The 27,937-nt window shown below is 39.3% G+C and overlaps 1 protein-coding gene across 1 annotated transcript; it reads left to right on the forward strand.

Moving 5' to 3' along the window:
• Positions 1 to 580: 580 nt before the first annotated feature.
• On the forward strand, positions 581 to 11,354 carry gnaq (guanine nucleotide binding protein (G protein), q polypeptide). Its single transcript, XM_079871146.1, has 7 exons — positions 581 to 1,323; positions 3,587 to 3,771; positions 5,263 to 5,417; positions 6,619 to 6,747; positions 6,902 to 7,031; positions 8,604 to 8,757; positions 10,260 to 11,354. Exons 1-7 carry the CDS (start codon positions 1,188 to 1,190, stop codon positions 10,448 to 10,450), a joined length of 1,080 nt encoding a protein of 359 aa, XP_079727272.1. The 5' UTR covers positions 581 to 1,187; the 3' UTR covers positions 10,451 to 11,354.
• Positions 11,355 to 27,937: the final 16,583 nt, after the last annotated feature.

Here is a 27,937-nt window from a genome sequence, read left to right on the forward strand (position 1 = left end):
AAACATTTGCCATGAAACACTCTGCTTGTAGGCTATAATACATTTATTTTATTTTAGAAATTCCTAATTTTATATAGAGTATGAAAACAAATATTTTCCCATGCGCTGTTTTCTTTATTTTTTTGTCATACTTTTCCAGACCTGGAAATTACTTAAATCAAATTACATTCTTTTCCATCCATACTTTTCCAAACTGCGTAGGAACCCTGAAAAGGGAGTGGATGATGCTGATGCCTTAATGAACATAGGCTATTAGAAGACAAGTCCGAATCATTTTAGCGATTCGGTTGGTTCGGACAGTTCATTTTAATGAGTCGATTTCAAACATTGATTCATTTGAGTCAAACCAGAATAGTCCCTCTGATCATTTTACTCGTTACTTTTGTAGCAAAATAAATGTTAAGGTAGGCTAAATATTGCCGTTTGTGCTTGTTCATTTACATGTTAAAAAAAACAAAACAAATTATCACCCGTCGTACGGTTTATTAAACAAAGTTCTTTACGGTATACCTTTTTCCACAAATGCGTGCTAATCGGTTCGTTCGAAACATTAAGAAGAGTCTGTTCAAAATAATGATTCGTTCGAGAATCATACATCCCTATTGCATGATATGGAAGAGTCGAGAGTCAAAATCGAGCCTATTCAAACAGGCATTTAAATCAACAGGCGTGAAGAACCTAATGGACTAAATTACACAATCGCTTCAAACGCGCGGATCCTGTACGATGAGCGAGAGTGTTGTCGCGTTCACAACGTTTGGAAACGTCATTCCAGGGAATTGTCGGCCATATTCAGCGATACCACGCCCGGTGTGGAGATCGACTTTTACACGGGTGCAACACCATTCATGCAAATAATCCCCACCACAAGTTCATGGACAGCTTTTAACTCAGTCTAAAGAGGAACTATCACTGTATTGAAGAAAGACATTCAATACTGAACACCAAATATAAAAACAACGTGCAATGGAGTTATTAATTCCAAAGGATCTGTTGCTTTTGTGAATGATACAAAACAGCTCACACCGCATCAGGATTTCAGTCACTGACACATTTTGAATGTGGTTTGGATTCTCTCCTCAACGCGCTACAGGGGGACTCTTTCTCTTGCCTCGTCTGGATGATTGCATTTGAGTTGGGACTGATGTTCTTTCAATGGAACTGCTGAAAAGCTCGTAAAAAGAATCATGACGCTGGACTCCATCATGGCGTGCTGCCTCAGCGAGGAGGCGAAAGAAGCGCGGCGGATCAACGATGAGATCGAGCGACAGCTCCGCCGTGACAAGAAAGACGCTCGGCGCGAGCTCAAACTGCTCCTGCTGGGTACGAGCCGGTGCTTTCGTGCGACTCTACCAAAACTTGCGTGCATGTGTCAAGGCGTAACAACTGCAAATAGTTTTATTTTTAAACTGGCATCTGAAAATAAAAAAACATTCATTCAAATACGTTTCTTAGGTAACGGATTCAGTGTCTTCGACCACTGCACGTCGTGTTTTTTTTTTTTTTTTTTTTAGAGGAAGGTAAATATCCGCTATATTTACAATCTTATAAACTCGACAGGTGGGACAACTGTTGCAGGTGCGGTGGGATCTCTTAGCATACTCGTGCTTTAGTGCTTGTAAACAAAATGTGAAATCGATGCATCGGCTAATTGTTCTTTTGTTTCGATTCCTTTTTTAGTCACTCGAGTCGATTCGCAAAACATTTATAATAGCTATATGCTATATCCTATAACAAAGCCTATTATCATCATTATTTTAAAGGTCCTTTAAGATTAATTCCTGAATAATTTTATTATATATATATATATATATATATATAAAGAGAGAGAGAGCGAGAGAGATATTTTGTCCTTCTATTTTTCTCTATGCTGGAATTCAATTTAACAGCGTTTTTTTTTTTTTTTTTACTTGTCTAAACTGGACATTAGCTGGTCTTTAGTTGGTGTAAGTTCGCTGTCTTGGACCGGAAAGATACCATCTACCAGTTATCATCTTAAAAGGATATAAATATTTGTCATCATTTACTCACCCTCATGTTGTTCCAAATCTGTATGATTCTTTGTTCTGTTGACCACAAAAGAAGATATTTTAAAGAATGTTGGTAACCAGAGAGTTGGCGCCACCCATTGAATTCCATAATATATATTTTTTACAGGTTTGGATAAGCTTTTGGAGGGTGAGTAATTGAGTAATGACAACATTTTAATTTTTGTGTGAACTATCCTTAAGTGGTCAAGCTGGTTTTGGGAACGTGATTGATGGTCATACAGCTAGAAACAAGCTACCATGTTCCAAAACATAGCTACAATCTTTAACCTTATTGAAAACAGGCTCATTTACATACCTTAATTGATTACTTAATGATGTAACTGATTATTTAACTATACAAACACAAAATTCTGCACATGACTGCGCACATACGCATTCAAACGCACATGCCAATATACTATGCGCCGTCACCGTTTTCACAGATTCACGTTTTTGAAGTTTACACAAAGGCTCGCACCAAACCTTTTCATAGTTCCTAGAACTATTGGTGGAAGTACCCGGATTTTGGCGCGTTCACACTGCAGGAACTAGGAACTATTTTGGAGGAACTAATTTAGCTCCTACTTTACCTTAGTGTACACTGATTGGCGAACGCACGCGAAACACCAGTACACACACAGATTATAGCCTATATATTTACTCCACAAACTAACTCTACGAACATGGAAAACGGTGATAGATAGGCCTCTTAACCTTTACGCGGAGGAGAAAATCCAACGCAACTTTGAGGGGACCAGGCGAAACATGATTATGTGTTTCTGCCATAGCATCTCCACATGGCATACGCTAATAACTTTTCATTACAGTCTACTTTCTATGTATAATAGTTCTATCTAATAACATATTAGACAGGACTGTTAGACAGATCGTAAACTAATGAACACGGAGAATGCGAGAATTGTTTGTTTGCTCAGGCTCTGGCGTTTCACAGCGCCGTCAAAATAAAGGTCATGTGAATGGAACCATCCTGGTGGTTAGTTCCTAGAACTATCCGGTGCAAAAGCCCCTAAAGTTAACAGTACCGATTTTAAAACCCGTTTCAAAAACTTGCACTTTGAAACCTACTTCAAAGTTTGCATTCCCAGGCCACCAAAACACTGTTGTCTTGTAAATGAACAGCCAGAACGCATTAAATTTTCTGTTTTCAGTTGAAAACGGTGTTGTGTAATGGCCCCTAAGTTAATAACTAATGATTTTTACAATGGAAATTAATCAATTAAAAACTTACTTAAGCTAGACAATGACTTTCTTGTACAGCTGCTGTATAGCCAAAACAACCTTTGTGGCATTAATTTCCTGTTATCATTGTAAAGCTGCTTTGAATCAATCTGTATTGTAAAAGGCTCTGATATAAATGAAGGTGACTTTACTTGACTTGACATAGACTTCATCAGAACATATTTGGAGTGATGATTCAAGAAAATCTGTGTATTGCTTTGATTTATGGGAAAGAACCATTCAAACAAACCAGTTTGTTGAATTTACTGGATTTTTCCACTGCTAACACTTTACTTTTCACATGTTACAACTTTCAGGAACTGGAGAGAGTGGGAAAAGCACCTTTATTAAACAGATGAGAATCATTCATGGCTCAGGCTATTCAGAAGAGGACAGGAGAAGCTTTACCAAGCTGGTCTACCAAAACATCTTCACATCTTTGCAGTCCATGATACGAGCAATGGAAACTCTCCAGATCCTTTACAAATATGAACATAATAAGGTACAATAATTTGTCGTACTCATTCACTCTTTCTTTTGTGATGTGTCTGTGGATTTGTTATGCATTCGTTACTTTGACATGGTCACAGGTAAAACTTTTAAAGGGTGAGCCCAGGCTTTCAAAGTGAAGGAATGTATAGTGCTGTGAATGTTACAGATTGGCTTTTTTTTTTTTTTTTTGCGTCTTCTATAGATATGACCCGGGCTTGACATTAACACCTGCCAACCCGCCAAATGAGTGTGTATTTCAGCTGTGGCGTGTAAACAGTCACTCCTACTAGCCACTTTGGCGGGTTGAATTTTATATAATATACATTTTTCAATCGTAGTCTTTTTAAAAAGGCATCTGAAATAAACTAAGTGCAATCTAGTGTTGTCAAAAATATAGATTTTTCGATACATATCAATACTGAAATATCTGAAACTCTTCCGCAGGATAGATCTCATCTCTCCAACAGCGAGTTACACACAAACCCTTTAGTCATGCATTTCATTTGCTCCGGATGAATATTGTTGGTGTTACAGGGCTTGAATTTTACCATGGGATTGCTCATATTAAGCATAATTTTACTCATTCCCTTTTGTGCTCACACCCAAAGTGCGCGCACACAAGACAAGTATATTGGCTATATAAAACAGTATAATGGGTTCCTGAGTCAGGTCTTAAAGTGACTGCAGCCTAATATACCGGCCGCCAAATTATGAGATAATATTAAAAATATCTATATGGCAGTTTTTCCCTATGGTATCAATGTCAAAATTGTGGCCAGTGAAAATGCTGAGTGGCTAGTAACTATGGAAAACCACTAGCCACAGTGACTGGTGAGCAAAAAAGTTAATGTCAAGCCCTGGATATGGAAATATTGTAGTGAATTGGGGAAAATGTTGCGAGTTGGACTCAAATTGCTTTGCCTGCTTGAGAGTCATGGCTTAATGTGTCAGATTAATTGTGCTGCTTGCCACTGCTCCAAATGCATTTATGTGTATAAAACTACACACTGAAGTTCAAATTGATTAGGTGCCACTCAAATAACTTTGCCATGAAGTAGGTCAAACACTGAGTCAAATACCCTGAGAGAGATACAATCACTTTGGCTAATCATGTTGCCCAGGCTTAACACAATTACCCCTCCAAGCTATGAAATTAATTATACCATTTTACTGCCTTGCAGAAATGTGCCGTCTTGCTTTTTTCCATTTGTAGATACCCCCAAAGGCAAACCCATTTTCCATTGTGCGTAGCTGAAATATTATGGAACACAGCCTCAATCAAGTTCCATCTTATTGGGTCAGGTGAAGTGAGAACTTTAGACAAATAGTACTTTAACAAATTTGAGTCTCAAGTAAAACGGGTCAATAAAGTTGTAACCAGGTTACGTATAAGTGGGTTAGAGCATGACGTTTAGTGTTGATTGTGTCCCATTGGCTGAAGCATCAGCTTCTTATCACTTGTTTAAATGCATTGCTTTGTTTTTAAATGCTTTCTTCACAGGCCAATGCAAACATTGTCAGAGAAGTAGATGTAGAGAAGGTCTTCATGTTGGTCAACCCCTATGTAGATGCCATCAAGAGTTTATGGAATGACCCAGGAATTCAGGAGTGCTATGACCGGAGGAGAGAATACCAGCTCTCGGATTCCACAAAATAGTGAGTGCTTTTTACCTTCCATAGGAAAGAGGAATCACAATGAGACCTCTCTAATGTCTCAGTTGTTTCTCCTACACGCCAATGAGATTAAATGGGGAACACATGGGGCTTTAAATGAAGTCTTCTGCTTCTCTGAGTATCCTTGTTAGGAAACGGGCACCAAAGTCTGCACTCAAAGTTCTCATCCAAACATTTCTCATCAAATTCTCCCAAGACCGAATGATCTGAGCTCTTTACTGTTACTTTCAACATTTGTTACCAAATTGATACTTAAAGTCCCCCTGTGGTGAAAATCAAGCTTTTAATGTTGTTTATATGTCTATGTGATGTTTTTAATATGCTTTAAGAAAAACCATGTACAAATTAAGTCAGCACTATTGCTGAGTATTTTCTTCTTAAAACTGCAGTGAACCAAAGACAGTCTCAAAAACGCGGTTTGAAATGGCTGGTGTTTCTGATGCCACAAACTACCTTGTAAATAATAAAGTCAACGTGTGGATCTCTGAGCTGGTGCGAGTGAGTGGAGGTTGGGCTAGTTTGCATATATTTATAGAACTGCGTATACTAAATGAGACAAGGGTGTAGAGTTACATTCAAAGTATTTTAAGGCATTTTGAAATTTTTTTTTTTTCTAGGAAAAAACGTTTAAAAGTTTTAAGGGATAAAATTATTGGCTACAGGGGGACTCTCTGAAATCTCTCTGAGAAAGATTTATCATCTGAACTGTAGTCTGACAAACAGTGAGTAAAATGAGTTTTTGCAGAAGATGTAACTAATATGCTAAACCATCATGTAATTCTGACAGCTATACTATCTAAATTGCTCTGCACGTTTTATATTCCAATCTACACAAAACAGTTGTTTTAAAAAATCGGTTTTATCACTGTAGTGAAAAAAGAAAATATATTTTTTTAAATAAATGTATAATTTTCTAATTTCATTTTTTAAAATGTTCTTAAAAATAAATGGAAAAAAATTAAAATACGCTACTGAGAATGGGGAATGTGCTTAATTAGCTTAAATATTTTCACAGTGCAAAAAAATGCCAACAAGATATGCTTCCTTTATCCAGAATAAATTACATATTATACTTTTTGTTGTTATTGTTTGAGGTAAAATGCAACTTGGACATATTCTTATATTGCAGTAGAAAACAGTAGAGATGTCTCAGAACTGTAAAATGTTTGCTGTTTGTCTACAGTTACCTAAATTCACTAGATCGCATCGCCAACCCTTCCTACGTTCCCACCCAGCAAGATGTGCTCAGGGTGAGAGTGCCCACAACAGGCATCATTGAATATCCCTTCGACCTACACAGTGTCATATTCAGGTAAGTCTTCTCTTTACAGTTACTCTTCTAGTCAGGTGTTCATCTAGTACTACACTGATATAAAAATACAGCCCAGTGCTCAGATGCGTGCATGTTCCCAAACTGCTCCCAAAGCGTGTGATCTTTTAACCTCATGACCCCTCCTTCTCATCAGGATGGTGGATGTAGGGGGACAGCGGTCAGAAAGACGGAAGTGGATCCACTGCTTTGAAAACGTCACCTCCATCATGTTCCTGGTAGCACTCAGTGAATATGACCAAGTTCTGGTAGAGTCTGACAATGAGGTAAATGAAGTACCAGCAGAGGGAGTCAAAGCTGTTAGTCGCCACTTAAAAAGCTGGCAGAACACACTAGTTTGTGTGATGGATTTTTTTTTTCAGCGCAGATGTTTCATTGATAATATAAGGTTCAGTGACATAATCTAATGTCATCTTTTTTGCATCTTTAACTTTTATATTAAACAAATCACTACAGTGTTTTTATACATTCATAGATGTCTTTTTTTTTTTGGCAGTGGCAATAGATGCTATTTACACTGTGTAAATACTACACTATGTTAAAACAGCATAGTGTAAATAGCAGCTATCGCAAAGAAAATAAGTACAAATAGCGATAGCTGCTGTTTACACAGTGTAAATAGAATCTATTGCTATTTTCACTTAGTGTAAATAGCAATTACTAAGAAATGCTGTTATTTTCACTTTGTTTAAATAGCAATAGATTCTATTTACACTAAGTGAAAAAACAGCATTTCTTAGTAATCTGCTATTTACACAGTGAAAATAGTGATAGATTTTATTTACACTGTAAAAATGGCAGTATTTTCGGGACAGGGCCGGCACCACGATGGGGCAAAAGGGGGCATTGTCCCCTCATATCTGATATGTGACCTCTCAGTTTCAGTTCATCAACACTAATGTGATGTGTTGATAATCTGCAATAATAATCCTTTCAATTATAATTTGATTTGTTCATTTCAGATAGGCCTACACATTGTGTAGGAAACTATAAAGTTTACTCTATTCTTCTCCCAGTTCACCATCCACTTTTGGTGCATTTCGGGAGAAATGGATGAATTTACATGATGTAGGCTAAATCCGATTCTCTGAATTGTGGTGCAAACTAACATGGTGGCCATCACGTGGTATAGATCAACTAGCATGATCATTATAAAGATGTTTAAATGACAAAACACATTCACTTCCACATATTTGACCGTCGGAATATATCATATAGGTCATGATATAGTTAACAAGTTTGTGAATATTTTGAATAAAAATATAGAGCCCCTAGAATATAGATATGGATATAAAATTATATTTTGCAAGATTATTTATTCTTATTTCTTAAAGAATAAAAAGTAGTAAAGCTGTTTTGAAATATTACTTACTGTTCTGAATTCAATCTGTGAAATCAATACCCTCAAAAGTTATTGCAGTTACCAACGTGCAGGAGGACATTTGTTGATGTGTGATGATGAACTTTTTTTCTTTCTTTCTTTCTTTTTTTTTTTTTTTTTTTACATAATTACACCACTACATTTTTTTTTAAACGTTTTAATCAAATTTGTACCTATACTGACTGTATAAAAACTGACTTTGGCTTTCTCCGTGCTCTGGTTGAATGATGTGATCATGTAACCAGTAGAGACTGAACTATTTTTTTTTTTTTTTTTTTTTTTACTTTAAATGGCAAGCTGGCAAACTTTAGCAATGCTTGAATGAAAGTACTTTGATTTTTTTTTTTTTTTCTGAAATTGTCAGAAGCAGTGAACTGAATGTTAGTGTTGATTGCTGGACTAAAGTAGGACTAAAATAACCACTTAAATGGCCCCGTTATGTTATTTCTCCCCACAGAATCGAATGGAGGAAAGCAAAGCATTGTTTAGGACGATAATAACATACCCCTGGTTCCAGAATTCATCAGTTATTCTCTTTCTGAACAAGAAAGACATTTTGGAAGAGAAAATAATGTTTTCACATCTTGTAGATTACTTTCCTGAATATGATGGTAAGTCTAAAAATACTTTGTTGTTTTGTTTAATCTATTTTCTTAGAAACTAACTAATGGTCTTAATAATCAGTTTATTTACCGTTGTAAGTTCATGATCCATTATGTAGCTTTTCATGAGTCTTTCTGTGGTGCTTGTTAAAGCATTGCTAATACTATTGCTCATACTTTATAAAGCCTTGTTCAGACTGTCAGTCCACATGTTTGTGCATATCCAATTGAAATCCGATCATGTTTAGCAAGTGGGAACGGCAAAAAAAATCACAAGAAATCCAATTTTTACAAATCTGTTTCAAGCTACATTCATATGTGGGTTGAAATCCTATTAAAATCTCATATCTGGAAATCCATTGCTCTTCTCTTCTTTTCTACCTATACGTCACTTTCTCACGCCACGTAAAACAAAGACACGGCAGACGTTGTTGCAGAAAGTGTTGGTGTTGTCAATGTGCAGGTCACGCAGAAAACCATAATATAATGGAGGCATCTCTGTGGTCCAGTAATGGGATGTCTTCACTTCTTTAACTGTGCGGCAGAGATGACAGCATGGAATAAAGCCACTTCCATTTCTGTCGTTGCTTCATTAGTAGTCCAGCACTGCAGCTACACATTGTCATATTCTAATACAACTTTGCAAATGTTTTTGGCATAGTCCTACCAACACAACGTCATTGCCATGGAAGAGAGAGAGAGCAATGGGACACACAAATCAGATCAGGGCTGCATTTCCAAAAAGCATCATAAGCCTAAGTTAATCGTAGAACAATTGCCACCAATGGTCTCTATGAACAACTTAGGCTTATGATGCTTTTGGGAAACGCAGCCCTGAACAGTTACGATACACTAGTAATGGGAGAAACAAAGCCTTTCAAAGCTGCAAATCAATTGAATCAAGTGCTTATCACAATGATTCACTGGTGACGCCTGCTGGTCAAAAATGTAAATACAACAAAAACTCAGGCCAAACATTAATCATAACTGATTAATGTTTTATTGAAAGTGAAATCTATCAAATGGAATTAACTAAACATTTAAGATTAAATATCAAGTGTCTGTATAATATGTGTTGTTTTATACATTTTTAGGGCTTTTTTTTTGTTTGTTCCATGGATAAACAGGCCAATAAGACACTATTATTCATTTTGATTATACTAATATCTCATTAAAATGTCTACACATGTATAAAATGTATCAGAGATCGGTTAAAATCCACTGGTTAACCATTGAAATTTCAAAACGTTATGAAACAGTTATGACGTAACGAAGCCTCGTTTACTGAAATCACATGACTTTGGCAGTTTGATACACGCTCTGAAGCAAAAGATTCGTAAAGGCTTCATGAAGCAGCGTTTCGAAAGCGCCCATCACTACGATACACAGTCCGAATCCAATCGGATACACAAATGATCAGATTAGGACTGACAGTGTGAACGTAGTCCAAGTTGGAGGTTATTTTAAGTAAAATCTCAGATGATTAACCAAGATCTGTTTTCCTCTGCAAGGAGCCCAGAGAGATGCTCAAGCCGCACGGGAATTCATCCTGAAGATGTTTGTCGACCTGAATCCAGACTGCGAAAAAATCATTTATTCTCATTTCACCTGCGCCACTGACACAGAAAACATCAGATTCGTGTTTGCTGCTGTCAAGGACACCATCTTGCAGCTCACACTGAAGGAATACAATCTAGTCTGAACAACGGCCAGCTACGGTTTTGTCATTTTTCTGGCCTGGTTAAAGGACTCATCAGTCTGCCGCTAGACCCTGCTGTGAGCCAATTAAGTCTGCTTTAATTGTATGAGCAGTCGGTTGTCCCCGTTTCTGCTCCATGAAATTGGACATACAAGTTATTTCTATCTAAGAACTGTAAAACAAGCTGCTCACGACTTTGTCATTATTTATTTGCACCTCGCAGCTACTTCACAGGATTCAACTTGAATGTTATTATTCCATTTTAATGAAAAATGTTATGTTATTGAACTTTTTATTACAGATGAAATGATTTCCTCTTGTTTAAGGTTTATTCTGTAGCAGGTTCTTTTTGGTTTAAGTTGTACCCGTTGAGCAATTTGCTGTAAATGTGATGTAGATTTCTCCGTCTTGGACATATTAAGTATTATGTGGGGCAAGTGGTCATTAGAAGGCAATGAAAAGTACTTATTTGGTTTTGTGACACCGTAGTTTCTTTTTAAGAGTTAGAGCAAGCTTAGTAGATAAGGGTCTGTTCTACCTTTCACGGCACACGCATTGGTAAAGAATAGACAACGGATAGATTACATTAACATTTACATTAAAAGTGCCAAAGTTCCTCTAATGTGGTAGTTTTATTTATTGCCAAACTAATAATCATACCACAGGCAATAAGTTGGACTTGCCAGTATCATTTATTTTTATACCATACCAGCTCTTTGTATTTTCTCATTGCGCTTTTCAGAAAAGATGATGACATACTGTTCATGATCTCTTCCATTAAGTTCATCAGTGTTCCATAACAAAGCTTGAACGATGTGCTAAGAGAGACTATTCCTGTGCAATCATCCTTATCTTAAACTACAAATGTGCCATTCAGATTTTCTGTAGCACTTGCATACATTTTGAATTTTGTGTGTGTGTGTGTGTGTGTGTGTGACAAATTACCCAACAAGTGTTCTCAGTGAGCCAATGATGCTCTTACTGGTATTGTATTGACTTTACAGTGTGGTTAGTGTGGTGTAATTAAGATTTGGTCAATATGTGCAGTTGTTTTTAAAGATGATGCGGATTTGTAAAGAGTATCATGTGATTAGATGCTTGTCAAACAAATTAATGTTTTGTGTTCAGCCATGAGTAAAGGACCAAATTGCTGTTGTGATCCTCTGAAACTTTTTTTTTTTGAGTGAAGCTGACAATTGTGTGGTTTGCATAGTATGAACAATGCTGAATTTGGGTTTATCACTGGACAATTTTCTGCTTTAAAACATTTTTTGCAATAAAAGGCTGCTATTTTAGAGAGAACTGTATAATGTTTGCTAAAATGTATCAAAAAGTATAAAACCCCATAGACACTTAAGCCACTTAAAATTGCTTGAATGTCATTGCATTAAACAAAATATCAAGCCAAGCAGCATTTATTTTAAAGAACATTAGCAGAACCACACTTCAATCATTTCACAAAAAGCATGAAAACATATCTGGTGTGGAATGTGGAAGTCAAACTCTTTACCTTCATTCCACACTTATCTGTCAGTAATAAATGCTCCTGATGATTTTACTGCACAGTGTTAAAACAGGTTACAGAACAGGTTTGCTAGAATGAGACATGGCTGTTCTCTGCTCAGATTATTGCAATATCTTAAGGCTTCTGATGGAAATTTCAGGAGACATTGGACTGAATCAAGTACATATTTTGTACTTAAACATAAGTTTAACAGTTTAATAAGTTCTAGACTGGACCTACTAAGCCTATTTAATAGCATGTTTTTGTCCATACTTCCTCATTCCATCCCAAAACGTTGCATAAATGTGCTGTAACACAAGACACCTTACACTCTTAAGTATACAGCCTGTTCCCACAGCAGAAGTTTACATTTCACAAAGAATGTATTATTTTCTAGTTCTTTACAAAACCAGCTTCTGCTGCTTAAATACCATGATGATCTGAAGAACATGTAGTGCAGGAGTTAGACAAGGAAGGCTTTAACAGCCACACATATTTCTTAAGTTGTATGTTGCATATTGTTTTTATTAAAATAGATTTTTGTCTTTATGACAATAAAGTTTTTCTCTGCATATTTGTGGCAAACAGCACAGGTGATTGGCTCACTCTCGTAGCATCATAGATGAGCCAGCCTGTTTCTATCATGACGTGATTTTGTTTCTCATATTTTCATTTGGGTGATGTAATGAGTGGAATATTCCATAGTTTTACTTCATATAGGAAATAAACGGTATGGATTCCCCCATTGGTTGTGGACAGTAACGTTTGTGTTACTAATATAACCTCAGTGCATTTACATTACATTTAGGCCTACATTGAATAATTTAGCAGATGCTTTTATCCAAAGCAACTTACAATTTTTTTGGTCGCGCCCCCCTTTAAACCTTTAAAAAAATCAGTACAATATATAAATATATAAAATATATACACAATATAAACAATCTATAAAAGCGTCTAAATAACTGCTTTTGACAGCGCCTCACAAGCTCAGCTTCTTGTTCGTCTTCTCACTGGAACACGCACAGCAGCGGAGTGGCGTGTTCACAATAGCAGCTTTTGATTCTGTCCGCTGAAGAGGTGCTTTTCTATGGCAAGCAACTTCTATGTTAGGCTTGTTCCAACGATGACAAGTCAACAGTCTGAAGAAGAACGATTCAGTGTAACAGCCATTCAATGCCGCTTTATAAAGGCAGAGCGCTAACTGCTATTCACGCACTTGACGCTGTTGAAACGGCTGTGTTTTTTTTTTTTTATTCTGTTGATCTCAACCGCTGCAGTATCTGTGCACTTGAGAGCCACAGAGTTAAACTAACAATAGGACAACAATATGTAAGTGCTGTGAACTTCCCAGTTTAGTCTAAAGCAGTATCTGTAATAAAACAAAACTAGATATAGAGTAGAAGAGAAAAGAAAGTGTTAGTATTAATGGATCAAGTGTTGCCGAAAAAGATGCGTCTTCAGCCATTTCTTGAAAATGGCTACGGACTCAGCAGCTCAGGTTGAGCTCAAGATGGGCAGGTCATTCCACCAGCATGGAACAGTCAAGGTAAAGGTCAGTGAAAGCGATTTTGTGCCTATTTGAGATGGCACCACGAGGTGACGTTCACTTGCAGAACGCAAGTTTCTGGATGGCACATAAGTCTGAAGTAACGAGTTTAGGTAAAGGGAGCAGAACCAGTGGTTGTTCTGTAGGCAAGCATCAGTGCCTTTAATTTGATGCGAGCAGCAACTGGCAACCAGTGCAATTTTGTGAGGAGAGGAGTGACTTGTTCTCTCTCTGGCTCGTTAAAGACCACTCTAGCTGCAGCATTCTGGATCAGTTGCAGAGGTTTGACAGTGCAAGCTGGAAGACCTGCCAAGAGAGCATTACAATAGTCCAGTCTGGATTGAACAAGTGCTTGGACAAGGAGTTGTGTAGCATGCTCTAATAGGAAGGGCCTGATCCTCCTAATGTTGTATAAGGCGAATCTGCAGGACTGGGCAGTTCTAGCAATGTGGTCTGTGAAGCTTAACTGATCATCAATCACAACTCCAAGGTTCCTGGCTGACTTTGATGGAGTTATGGATGACGAAACTAGCTGAATGGAGAAGTTGTGGTGTAGTGTTGGGTTGCCGGGACCACAAGCAGCTCTGTCTTCGCAAGGTTTAGTTAAAGGTGGTGTTCCTTCAACCAGCAAGAAATGTCTGTCAGGCAGGCTGAGATGCGAGCAGCAACCGTCGGATTCTCTGGTTGGAATGAGAGGTGGAGTTGCGTGTCGTCAGCATAACAGTGATGGGAGAAACCATGTTTCTGAATGACGAATCATAGTTATGACTTGTAGATGAATAAGAGAAGTGGTCCAAGCACAGACAAAGGCACCCATGTAGCTAGATATTGTGACTTAGACACCTCACCCTAAAGGACCCACCTGAGAGGTAAGACTTGAACCATTGGTGTGCGGTCACTGAGATTGTGCGGTCACCGTCGCAACGATCATTTGTTATTAAATTAGGGGCCGCTAAGACGACACCATTCTCTCTTCACAGACTTTAAACGCGAACCAGTGAGAAACGCTGATGGCGGTCACATGCGCATTAAGAATTGGTTCTACAGTTATGTGCATTTGAATATATGTGCGCAGGTTTGGAATTCCCTACAAACCAAGCCTAAACAAAGTACTGGTGTTTCCTTTTTTTGATACAGAATTTTATTTTATTTGATCAATTCGGGGTAGATACGCGAATTAAGTTTCCAGACGACGCTTTATCTGTAGAGTGGTAAAGGGATCCTCCATAGGGAGAGACTAGTTGGCACTTCAGCACTGAAGCTGAACCATGGTCTAACCCTCAAGCAGACAGGACCTGCGCCTGCAGAGCGGGGATGTCCAGATTATAGAATCTGGCAAACGTAGAGAATGATGACCAACCGGCTGCTGCACAGATGTCACAAACAGACAATCTCGACCAAGCCCAGGAGGAGCCCATTCCCCTGGTGGAGTGGCCCTTCACTCCAATAAGGCATTGCAGACTTAGTGATACGCAGGCCCGTACAATCACATCCACTATCCAACAGGACACTCTTTGCTTCATTAACGGCACCCTTTTGGTGCAGACTCCAAAGCTCACAAAAAGCTGCTTTTTATGCTTTTATTTTATTAAGAGCTTTTATGGCTGGAGCGCTCGATGTACACTCAGTGAGAAACCAGGTACAGCAAATGTAACAACTGCTAATCCGCCGAGTCAGGTAGAACTGTCAAATTTGTGACCTGTTCTCTAAATGGAGTGATAACACCTTAAGCACATTACCGTGCCTTGGCTTAAGGATGACCTTACAGTCACTCGGTCCAAACTGAAGGCAGGATGCACTAACGAAAAGTTCCTGCAGATCTCCAACTCGCATTACCGAAGCTAGTGCCAGCAATAAACCGGTTTTAAGTGAGAACACCTGCAAGTCGGCTGACTGTAGTGGCTCGAACAGAGGGCCTCGAAGGGCCCTCGGGACGGTGGACAAGTCCCAAGTTGGAACCATATATATATATATATATATATATATATATATATATATATATATATATATATATATATATATATGGGGGCCAGGTGGGTTCAGCCTTCGGGCTCCCCTAAGGAACTTAGCAACCAGCTCATTCCTACTCACTGACTGGCCAGCAATGGGGGCGTGATATACCTCAATAGCCCCCAGACAGCAACATAGTGTCCGCCCAGATCCGGTACACATCTGGTACGTGTGGAATACATGTATACCAGATGTGGGCCGGATCTGGGCCGACACAATGTTGCTGTCTGGGCCGACACATATTGAGCCTGGATGGAGTCCGCCCGACGCCCAGCTGCTCTTGCTGAAAGGCAAGAATTGATGCCACGTCACAAGTTACAGGGTCATGAATTCGGACTGCGCACCATTTGGAAAAGACAGATCTCTTAAGGGTGTAGAGACACCTTGGGGTGATTGGGCTCCTACATCTTAGGTTCCTTTCATCACACTTCGAGATTGGTGCGAAGGTCCCCATCAAGGAGCCACAAATGAAGGCTCCATAGTTCCGGCTGAGGGTGCCAGATTGAGCCACCCGTTTGGGAGAGGAGATCCCTCCGCAGCAGAATAGGCCAAGGAATTGCCGTCAGCAGCTGCACCATGCCGGGGAATCACGACTGTCTCTGCTAGAGCGGGGCCAAATGGAGGACCAACCATCTGTCTTCCCTGATCTGGCTAATGACCTGCGGGAGCAGGGCCACCGGAGGAAAGGCATGCAAGCGTGCTTTCGGCTACTCAAATTCCAACAAGAAGAATATTACTATTATTATTTATTTAAATATTTTTATTTATTTTTTGTTTATTTGGGTTGTCATAAAAATCTCAGTTACTCTTCATAATAATTGACAAATAAAAATGTGTTAATATAACAACTGTTAACTGCCAAAATAAAAGCATGTATTCTGCTCACTTGGATGCACACAATTATAAATAATGCAGAAAGCTAATATCTGTAAACTTTCTTAATAAAGAGCATGCTTGTTTCCTCAGTTCTCAGTCTGTTGCTAGAGTGCATTCAAACCTTCTTTCTAACACTGGGCATAATTAGTCATTATAATTAGGGCCCGAGCACCGATGGTGTGAGGACCCTCTTGGAATTGCTCTGTTTATTATTATTATTATTATTCTTCTCCGCATTGAATTGCATTTTTGAGGGCCTAAACATGCGCGAAAACTCACGAAACTTTGCACACGCGTCAGAACTGGCGAAAATTTACATCTGATATAGGTTTCAGAATTGGACGGGGCAAAATGGCTCGATAGCGCCACCTATAAAAGTTCAACGGAGTGCGCCTCCTGCAACGTTCCACGTACGTGCACGAAATTCGGTACATACGTGTAATGACCTAATACCTACAAAAAAGTCTCTTGGAGCATAGCCCTAAACACAACAGGAAGTCAGCCATTTTGAACTTCCTCTCAGATTTTTGTGCAGTTTTTGCCATTTTCAGGCCTCGTACTTTAACGAACTCCTCCTACAGTTTTAATCTGATCATCTTCAAATTTGGTGAGTGTAATCTTAAGGCCTTTGCGACGTTAAATTGCGAAGATCTTGAGTTTTCGTCGAAGGGCGGGTCCTCGGCGGCCTTACAAATTTCGATGTTTCGCCATGAAACAGGAAGTTGCTGTAACTCAGGCATGGAATGTCCAATCTCCCCCAAACTTCACACGTTTGATAAGAGTTCTGTCCTGAACACATGGCCATGCTCATATTCAGTTATAGTCATAGCGCCACCTGCTGGCAACAGGAAGTGACATGTTTAACACTGTTATGGACTCCTAATAACATATAAAAAAGTGCCAGCAAGTGCGAAACATGCTAACAACATACTAGAAGCATGCTAAAACATGCTAGCAAACTCTTAGCTAAGTGCTAAAGCATGCTATTATTGCAATTAAATAGGAATTTGCTGTAACTCAGGCATGGAATGTCCAATCTGCCCCAAACTTCACACTTTTGATAAGCGTTCTGTCCTGAACACATCTACATGATAATATTCAGTTATAGTAATAGCGCCACCTACTGGCAACAGGAAGTGTCATGTTTAACACGTTGATGCCATTCTAGCAACATGTTAAAAATGCCATTGAGGTCTAAACATGCTAGAAACATGTTAAAACATGCTAGCAATACTTAGCTAAGTGCTAAAGCATGCTAATTCAATGAAACAGGATGTTGTTGTTACTCAAGAAGGCAATGTCCAATATGCGCCAAACTTCACACTTTTAATAAACGTTCTGTCCTGAACACATGACCATGCTCATATTCAGTTACAGTCATAGTGCCACCTGCTGGCAACAGGAAGTGACATGTTAAACACTGTTGTGGACATATAAAAACATATAAAAAAAGTGCCAGCAAGTGCTAAACATGCTAACAACATACTAGAAACATGCTAAAACATGCTAGCAAACACTTAGCTAAGTGCTAAAGCATGCTATTGCTGCAATTAAATAGGAATTTGCTGTAACACAGGCATGGAATGTCCAATCTGCCCCAAACTTCACACGTTTGATAAGAGTCATGGCCTGAACACATCTACATGAGAATATTCAGTTATAGTAATAGCGCCACCTGCTGTCAACAGGAAGTGACATGTTTAACACTGTTGTGGTCTCCTAATAACATATATAAAAGAGCCAGCAAGTGCTAAACAGGTTAGCAACATACTAGAAACATGCTAGCAAACACTTAGCTAAGTGATAAAGCATGCTATTACTGCAATTAAATAGGAATTTGCTGTAACTCAGGCATGGAACGTCCAATCTGCCCCAAACTTCACATGTTTGATAAGAATCATGGCCTGAACGCATGCCTATGCTCAAATTCAGTTATAGTAATAGCGCCACCTACTGGCAACAGGAAGTGACATGTTTAACACGTTGATGCCGTTCTAGCAACATGTTAAAAATGCCATTGAGTTCTAAACATGCTAGAAACATATTAAAACATGCTAGCAATACTTAGCTAAGTGCTAAAGCATGCTAATTCAATGAAACAGGACTTTGTTGTTACTCAAGAAGGCAATGTACAATCTACCCCAAACGTCACACGTTTGATAAGAGTTATCTCTTGAACACATGTCCATGCTCATATTTAGTTATAGTCATAGCGCCACCTGCTGGCAACAGGAAGTGACGTTTAACACTGTTCTTGACTCCTAATAACATATAAAAAAATGCCAGTAGGTGCTAAACATCCTACCAACATACTAGAGACATGCTAAAACATAATAGCAAACACTTAGCTAAGTGCTAAAGAATGATATTACTGCAATTAAATATGAATTTGCTGTAACTCAGGCATGGAATGTCCAATCTGCCCCAAACTTCACACTTTTGATAAGCGTTCTGTCCTGAACACATGACCATGCTTATATTCAGTTACAGTCATAGCGCCACCTGCTGGCAACAGGAAGTGACATGTTTAACACTGTTGTGGACTCCTAATAACATATAAAAAAGTGCCAGCAAGTGTTAAACATGCTAACAACATACTAGAAACATGCTAAAACATGCTAGCAAACTCTTAGCCAAGTGCTAAAGCATGCTATTATTGCAATTAAATAGGAATTTGCTGTAACTCAGGCATGGAATGTCCAATCTGCCCCAAACTTCACACTTTTGATAAGAGTCATGGCCTGAACACATCTACATGAGAATGTTCAGTTATAGTAATAGCGCCACCAACTGGCAACAGGAAGTGACATGTTTAACACGTTGATGCCGTTCTAGCAACATGTTAAAACATGCTAACAATGCTTAGCTAAGTTCTAAAGAATGCTAATTCAATGAAACATGACTTTGTTGTTACTCAAGAAGGCAATGTCCAATTTGCACCAAACTTCACATGTTTGATAAGAGTTCTGTCCTGAACACACATCCATGCTCATATTCAGTTATAGTCATAACGCCACCTACTGGCAACAGAAACTGACATGGTTAACACAGTAATGCAGTACTAACCACATAATTATTGTGTACTAAGCATGCTAGAAACAGACTGAACATGCTAGCAACACTTAGCTGAGTCATGAAGCATGCTATTATCACCATTATACAAAACATTTTGTAACTGACTTTGACATACTCTTACTATATATACCTCCTTAAATGTACATTTCCCAACCATGCTCTGCCTTCCTAAAGCCACCGAGTGTTGATGGCACGGGTGCGAGGGCCCTTTCATCGCTGCTTGCAGCTTTAATTGATTATAAAAATTCATAATCAATCTTTAAAATTTTATTATCACATTGATGCATTTTACACCCTTCATTTAAAAAAATCTCTTGGATGTGCAAGCTGATGATCTGGGTGACATTTGCACATTGGTTTAAGCTCATTGTGTGAAGCGCTCAAATAAGAACTTATTGTATATTTACATTTGCAAAACGCTTGATGTCACCGCTAGTGCCGAGGACAACCACCACTCCAGAGGAGCTACACCAAGACACACCAAAAGCCAGACAACGACGTGATGTAAAAACTTGATTCTTTTTATTGAATATAAAAACACTTTAAAGGAACGTCACTGCCCCAGAACTCTTCATAAGGGTCACTCATCAGAACGGGGCTTCAGTGGAGGAAGGCTCAGGTCAGTTGATCACCTCCAGTTGATCACCTCCTTGCACGGATTGGTACAGGGGGGAGGGGAAGGGGCAAGGGACGGATGCCTTCGGTTAAGCAACAGCAAGGACTGGGAAACTCTGCTCACAGGACCACAATAGAAGGGGGGAGGGGAAAAAGGGACGAGAGACGGATTGGTCCAAAGGCCAGGCCCTTCAGATGGCAGACAGCAGGCCAACGCAAGTAATGAGTAGGACACAGGAGGCTACAGGTAAGGATCGACAGACGGTGGGTTTTCTCTTCTCACAGGAAAGCATCAGATAACTGAGTGTCACCTCTCTTCCACAGGACGACGGGGATTGGACGGAGGACCAGGACCTTTTTGGTGGGGAGCAACGAGCAGTATATGGTAGGCGGAAGGCAATAACTACAGAAAGGGACTACAGGTGGGTGGCAACAGACAGTGGGCTTTCTCTTTTCACAGGACAGCGTCAGCTAACTGGGTGTCACCTTTCTTTCACAGGCCAGTGGCAGTTGGAGTGCAGCGACGGATAATAGGATCCCTCACAGGGCAGCGATGGCAGAATGCGGTTCACAGAACAGCAGTGGTGAGTACAGAATCCAGCAGTTAACAACTGAGTCTTCTTACCACAGGACAGCGATGGCAGCATGCAGTGACGGATAACAGGTTCTCTATGTTCACAGAACAACAGGGGTGAGTACAGAATCCAGCAGTTAACAACTGAGTCTTCTTACCACAGGACAGCGATGGCAGCATGCAGCGGCGGATAGCAGTTTCTCTATGTTCACAGAACAGCAGTGGTGAGTACAGAATCCAGCAGTTAACAACTGAGTCTTCTTACCACAGGACAGCGATGGCAGCACGCAGCGGCGGATAGCAGTTTCTCTATGTTCACAGAACAGCAGTGGTGAGTACAGAATCCAGCAGTTAACAACTGAGTCTTCTTACCACAGGACAGCGATGGCAGCATGCAGTGACGGATAACAGGTTCTCTATGTTCACAGAACAACAGGGGTGAGTACAGAATCCAGCAGTTAACAACTGAGTCTTCTTACCACAGGACAGCGATGGCAGCATGCAGCGGCGGATAGCAGTTTCTCTATGTTCACAGAACAGCAGTGGTGAGTACAGAATCCAGCAGTTAACAACTGAGTCTTCTTACCACAGGACAGCGATGGCAGCACGCAGCGGCGGATAGCAGTTTCTCTATGTTCACAGAACAGCAGTGGTGAGTACAGAATCCAGCAGTTAACAACTGAGTCTTCTTACCACAGGACAGCGATGGCAGCATGCAGCGGCGGATAGCAGTTTCTCTATGTTCACAGAACAGCAGTGGTGAGTACAGAATCCAGCAGTTAACAACTGAGTCTTCTTACCACAGGACAACGATGGCAGCATGTGGTGGCGGATATCAGGTCCTCTATGTTCACATTAATTCTTGGTACTCCACCAGACTAGATGGTCTCCGACTAAGTTTTCAAAGTGCTGGTAACATCAAACGTTCAAACACTCGTGCATGTATCAAACCACTTTAAATATTCAACGTGCTCACTTCAATCGTCAGACACTGCAATGACACACCGTTTAACAGTGAAAAGTGTACCCTCACTTCAGCTCGTCGGGGCCGGCCGATCCACTATTAGGATACTTTCAAAAGGGAGACACCGAGTTCGACCAACAATCTGCAATTCAGACCCCACTCATTTCCCTCGCCACGCCAACCGTCTTTACTTCCGCTGCCGTCCTGCCGCCTCTGCCTCTCGTCTTCTCGTAACCTCGACTTTGATCACAACCGCTCTGCTTGCCTGCGCACTCCTCCCTTCGACCTGCCGCTTCTCTCTCTTCAAACCACCACGCACGCTCACTCGTTCCCAACACACGCTCAAATAGCCACTTGATAGGCCTATATCACGAACAAATTGAAGACCGGAAGTACGTCTTTTAGTAGGGATACAGCTCTTCCGGTTAGCTCTTTACAATGGCGGAGTCCGATAGATACCGCTGGACCAAATCTCTCCGCAACCTGCCTGAAGTCACATATGACGATGTGGTTCGGATGGTAAATGAAAACTCTCAAGTGGAAAAGCGTGAAAGCTGAGTTATGGCTATCTACGTCCTGACGCAGAGCAACCCGGTGCACTACAACAACAGCGGCGGGCCGTTCGCCAGTTAGGTAAACGTTTCTGTGGTAACAGCGAGTTGGACCAATCAGCAGACGTTGCTGCTACGCTTAGGATTGTGGGTAGTGTAGTTTTTTTTTCATAAGATCGCGGATAAAACATGTTTTTCTTAAAACAAGGTTGATTTCATACGAACTTATAGCTTCTACAGGAGCAAAAACCTTCGTTTCACAACCTCATAGCTCCTGGTCAATCTACCTCGGATGGTTTAGACATTATGGCTGATAATATAAATCCTTATGGAGAAATACTGTTGACCGGAAGTTCTGAATCCCTACTACGCGTTCCGGAAGCAGGAAGTGTGACATAGGCCTATTATCCACCGCAGCTGTTGCTCATCAATATGGGCAGCCATGACAGGCCGCCGGAACCGGCCTGGTGTTACACCGGAAATGTTTCCCCAAGGGAACTCGTTCCATTCATCATAGTTCCTATTCGTCACCCGGTGACACTTGAATGAGGACATTTTGTATTTGCATTTTGTAACCATAGATGTCAACCATCTATGGTTATGCTACTAGCATTTTCTCTGACTTTGCCTTTCAAATGTTATAAAACTAGTATTAGCATAGTCATCTTCTTCTTAAAATGTTAATTTTGCACCATATCAGGTCATCAAAAAAAAAAAAAAAAAAAAAACACCCAATTAACCAACCAACCAACCAAACAAACAAACAAACAAACAAACAAAAACTGCTCTCAAAACAGTCTAAGCAGGGTTGCTGGTCTTAGTTGGTTTGACCTGATCATAGATGGTTTATCTTATTGGCTCCTAATCTGGCAATCTGAAAAGTGCCTAAAATCTCTCTAAAACCAGTCAGCCAACAAGTTTTGATAATTGGCATTTTGAGCATGATGTGTAATGCTACAAGTTCCTTGTACAGCATGTAACATGATCTCAGTGTTAGTCAAGGTGCACGGGAGAAGAAAAAAAGGTTAAAAGTAAATTTGCTCACCCTCATATTGACTGACTTTCTTTTGTGGAACATAAAATATTTTGAGAAATGTACTTTTTTCGTCTAAATCAGTGTTTCTCAACCAGTGGGTCGCGACCCACTAGTAGGTCCCAGATCATTCTATAGGGGGTCGCGAGACTTTCTCTGTGTTCTCGATGTTACACCAGCACAGCCAATAAGTGAGCTTCACAAAAGGCTCATTGCAACAGACTACGTTTACATGCAACCAAATAATTTGTTAATAATCGTATTGATGGCTCAATCAGGCTGAAAAGCCTTCATGTAAACACCTTAATCGATCCGATTGAGCTCGACCCAAATTAAATTTCGATTGGATTGAAAGGGGTGGTTTATTCCTTAACTAATCCGATTGAGAGGACATGTAAACACTTGATCGGATTGAAAACCGAAACTGAAGGACTGTGCGTGTGCAATGATATATGACGCGCTGATGTTCTTCCTGTTGAATAAAGTGTCATTTTAAATGAGTGTCCCGTCATCCTAAAATTCTCTTTTCACTCCGCGTCTGTGAAGTGGAGCAGGACAACGTCCCACCAATCCTTGTTTCAGACTCTCATCCACAGACGACTGCTTTTAGGCACGGGAAGGGGATTTTTAATGCGTGATAAATATAAGCAGCATAGCACAAAGGTTCATATGCTCATTGTCTCTAAATTATGATCAGAGTTAAATTAAGTCTGCTGTTTAAAACAATAAAGAACCAATGTAAGAGAATATTTAGTATGCGCAGGAAACTCTGTATATTCATGCAGTGTGCGCATGTCAAAAAATCTATTCCGATTTTCAACAGTGACTGCAACAAAAATAAAAAGCAGGAATAGGCTGACAATGCTAGTTTGTGTGCGGCACTATTCTATGAGTCGCACTTTCCCAAATTCCACCACGTCTGGATATAATCATTTCGGTAACACTTTACAATAAGGGTACATGAATAATCATGTACTAATGCCTAAATTAATAGTTACTTTAACATGAACTCATGATTAGTGAAGACAGGGACGTCGTTAGGCCTATTTTAGGGGGGCTGAAGCTACCCCAAAATGTTCCTAAGCCCCCCTAAATGAAAATAAGAACAACAATAACAATTCGATTTATCAATAACCGTATCCTCATTCATATTTAGACGGAACAAATGATATATACAGCTACAAAAAATAGCCGAAAAGTCGGAAGTTGGACTGAAGTACAAAGAGTCGTTGTGCTATCAAGATGATGCACCGTACCGTCTCGTTGCATTTGGTGTGAACTGTGGCAGCTTTCAGAGCGTTGCAGACCGGAGCGCTGCAAGAAACTGGAGGATTCATCTCGTCTCGTCGTTACTCTAGTCTGAAGTTGAACTTGCTATGCACCCCTCCCCCCCTCATCACGGTAAAACACAATGAAACGTGCATCACTCTACTTTCGTTTTCAATAACGTAATTCTCTTCAGGGAAAACCAATCAAGGCAAACATCGAACATATCGAAAACAAGGACTCGACAATACCGCTTTTTTTTTCTTTTTTGAAGGGAAAAGTGAGAGAGAATTGTAGCCCATCCGGACAAATGCCCTGATTAAAACAATTTTTAATATAAAAATAAAAAAAACTAGGGAATCACCGAAAACGTGAGGAAGATTCTGTTTTATTTAATTTAATGTAAGTGGCGATTGATAGCCCTATAATGTAGGCTACTGACGGTCATAGATAGCCTATGCCCACGGTAACAAAGTTGCGCTGTTGAGGCTCGCGCTGTTACTTATAACATAGGCTATTATAGTTAAGAAACAATATATAGCCTAGGCTACACACGACCAGAGAGCTGTTTTCCTGAATGCCATCAAGATTGAAACCGAGACTGATTTCATAACAGTTCAATAAACAAATAATTAAAATTAAGTCACTTACATGCAATGACTGTTTTTGTTCTGTTTCAGCATCAGCGAAAATAGTTCCAAACAACAGAACCATAGCGCATCTCACAGCAAACTCAGCCGTGTTTCATTAATGAATGATTCAGCGTTTTGAACGAATCTATTGAGTCAAAGATTCAATTATCCATTCATAAACTGCCTCATTCTGAATAAATCAGCCTTTTGAACGAATCGTTTGAATGAATGACTCAATGACTCGCTCATTAAGACTGTCGCCTGCCGCCTCCTACTGGCGGTTTAGTTTCATAAAGTATCATTCTTTTCAACATTCCTTATGTGTATATTCAAAAATATTTAAAATAATCTCATTTAATACAGTTATAATTTTTCAATGTAAATTATTTAATTTGATTGGTATAATAACTAACAGCCTAGTGTCTTATTATTTTAATTGAATATATTGATCAAATTTAAGAATTTGAAATGAAAGATGGAGCAAACATTTAATAAAATTAAGGAAAAATGCCCTTTATAAAGGAGTGTTTTCAAACAGTGATGTAATGAAACATTGACAATTTAAGTTTGAAGGGAGTAAAGCCTCTGTTTAGGCTATTAAGGAAATGTAATTTTGCCAAAAGAAGAACTTTTATTTTAAATAAATGTTCATTTTAAATCAGCCTACTTCAGTGTGATATGTTACCATATTATCATGCTTAACACTGAGAATTTGAATAATTGTAATGTGATGATCAGATGCAGATATCTAAATCAGAGAATATGGGTGGTTTGCGGGTGGATTATTTATTTTTAATAGTGGATTCGGGTGACTCAAAGTGCACCAGATTAATGAATTTATCTTTAAAATGTACAAAATTTTCTTCCGGGGGGGCATGCCCCCGGACCCCCCTAGAGGTACCAAACTACACCAACAAAAATAGTGTGAGAAACACACCAGGCTATATGATGATATACAAAAAAATACAAATTTAATTACCTTATTATTAAAATACATTATTAGGATTTTACCATGTCCGCCTCGTTTTGAACCAGGAAAAACCCTGTAAAGTGTACCCTGGGGGCTAAGCCCCCCCTTTCTTCCAATCCTAGTGACGTCCCTGAGTGAAGATATGAACAAATCATGAACAAATGAAGAGCTAACCTTAACTAAGACAGGATTAGGATTCATGCATGTATAACAGCAGCCTTAATTAAATGTTAGTACATGTTTGATAGTTAATGCATTAATTAACATTTAGGAGTAAACAAAATTAATTTGGCTTCATAAGAATAAATAAGTAATCTGAATTTGAATTAAACAAATGATTTAATAGTGCCATAGTTAAAACTAATATCATAATCTGCCATCTGCAGCTTTGTGACAAATAATTGGTATGGTATGTGATTATTTAGCCATTAATTACACAGATCCATCAAACCAAACGTTGAAAATAGACTAAAATAACTACCACTAATACATTTGATTTGATTTGATTTTTTTTTATACTTCATTTATGACTATGTTTAGTAATAGATACGTTTCCCGGAACTACAGTATGTGGGATTTGTTTCTGGTGGGACACTCAATAGCGGCCCACTCAGTGCTTTCTCAGCACGTTAGTTGTGTTCGCTACGGTAATGCTGGCATTTTAATCTAATAAATGTTGACTGCTTTGGTAAACAGAATTAATAATTAAAGACATGTTTGTATGTTGTATTAGGAGTTTTCAAGAAGTTATGCACAGTAATTAACTGTATTATTTGTCGTTTAATGTATATGGTTTGATTAGCATTAGCTTATGGACGTGCCATATTTCACTTGTAAACGTACCTTATGTGTGTCTTTACAGGTATGTTTGGGCTTTCTTTTAAGTCCATATATGTTTAATTATATAAATAAAAATAAAATAACCACAAATAATTTTTATCTTTGTTTTGTTCCCTTTCAGTCGCTCACGTTCGACCAACCTCCCCGTCTCTCTCTTGAAACCAACACGGAAGTGAGTTAAACTGCAATTCATTGACTAGCCGCTTGAGGCTGTTGTCAAAAGGGAGTCAAATCTGTATCTCCCCCATGTTAAAATGCCAAATTTTACAGCAGAAAAAAACGTGTTTACAGCCTGGTGTCTGTATGTTTTTTTGGTCTATACAGCTAAGTTTGCCCTTCATGACAACTGTGAGGGGGGTGAATTTTTTTATAACTCATCCGTTTAGTTGATTAATATTTAAAGTTCTGCATAATTAAGGGTGTGGCGTGGCCACTTGAGTGACAGGTGGATTGCCGCTGATGTCAATGCTAGCCGTTTGTCTGCTGTTAGCCGTCACTTCACCTCAGCAAATTTTAGCTGCTGAACTTGCCTTCTCTGCAGTGTTTGTCCTTTTTTTCGGGATTATTTCATACAATTTAATACACCCATTACTTCGCCCACGGCTTAGGATTCCATCGTTGTCGTCGAGTATCGTTCGTTCGAGAGAACAACCAGCGCGTATTTCAGTTGTTTTCCTCTGTGAACATGCACTAATGGATGTCTGACAATTTCGTTGGTTTTTGGGGTTTTCAGATTTAAAAACGTCAATAAAGGCTCGTTCGTTCTGCCCTGCCGGAACAGATAGATTATAATATGCTTATGTACCGTCAGATGAAATCATGCAGGCGTCGGCGCTTTCTCCGTCCATGCAAAAAATGCACATCCTTGAATGAGCGCGGATTTTCTAGCTCATTTACTTGATCTTCATAGGCAGTATAACTATGATTTAACCCATTTGAGAGGCGGCCAAAATCAGAATTTAAAATGTACTGAATAAGCTCTCTACGAACTTGACGAGCGATGCCGCGCTGACGGACCAAAGACTATAAAAAAG

Source organism: Squalius cephalus, assembly GCF_949319135.1.
Source record: "Squalius cephalus genome assembly, chromosome: 5".
In the NCBI taxonomy this organism is placed as follows: Eukaryota; Metazoa; Chordata; class Actinopteri; order Cypriniformes; family Leuciscidae; genus Squalius; species Squalius cephalus.

Excerpts from the sequence above, each read along its gene's own strand:
- gnaq (XM_079871146.1), top strand. The coding sequence starts at position 1,188 with ATGACGCTGGACTCCATCATGGCGTGCTGCCTCAGCGAGGAGGCGAAA. Across the intron at positions 5,418-6,618 it reads CTCTCGGATTCCACAAAATA|TTACCTAAATTCACTAGATC; the intron begins GTGAGTGCTTTT and ends GTTTGTCTACAG. Across the intron at positions 7,032-8,603 it reads TGGTAGAGTCTGACAATGAG|AATCGAATGGAGGAAAGCAA; the intron begins GTAAATGAAGTA and ends TTCTCCCCACAG.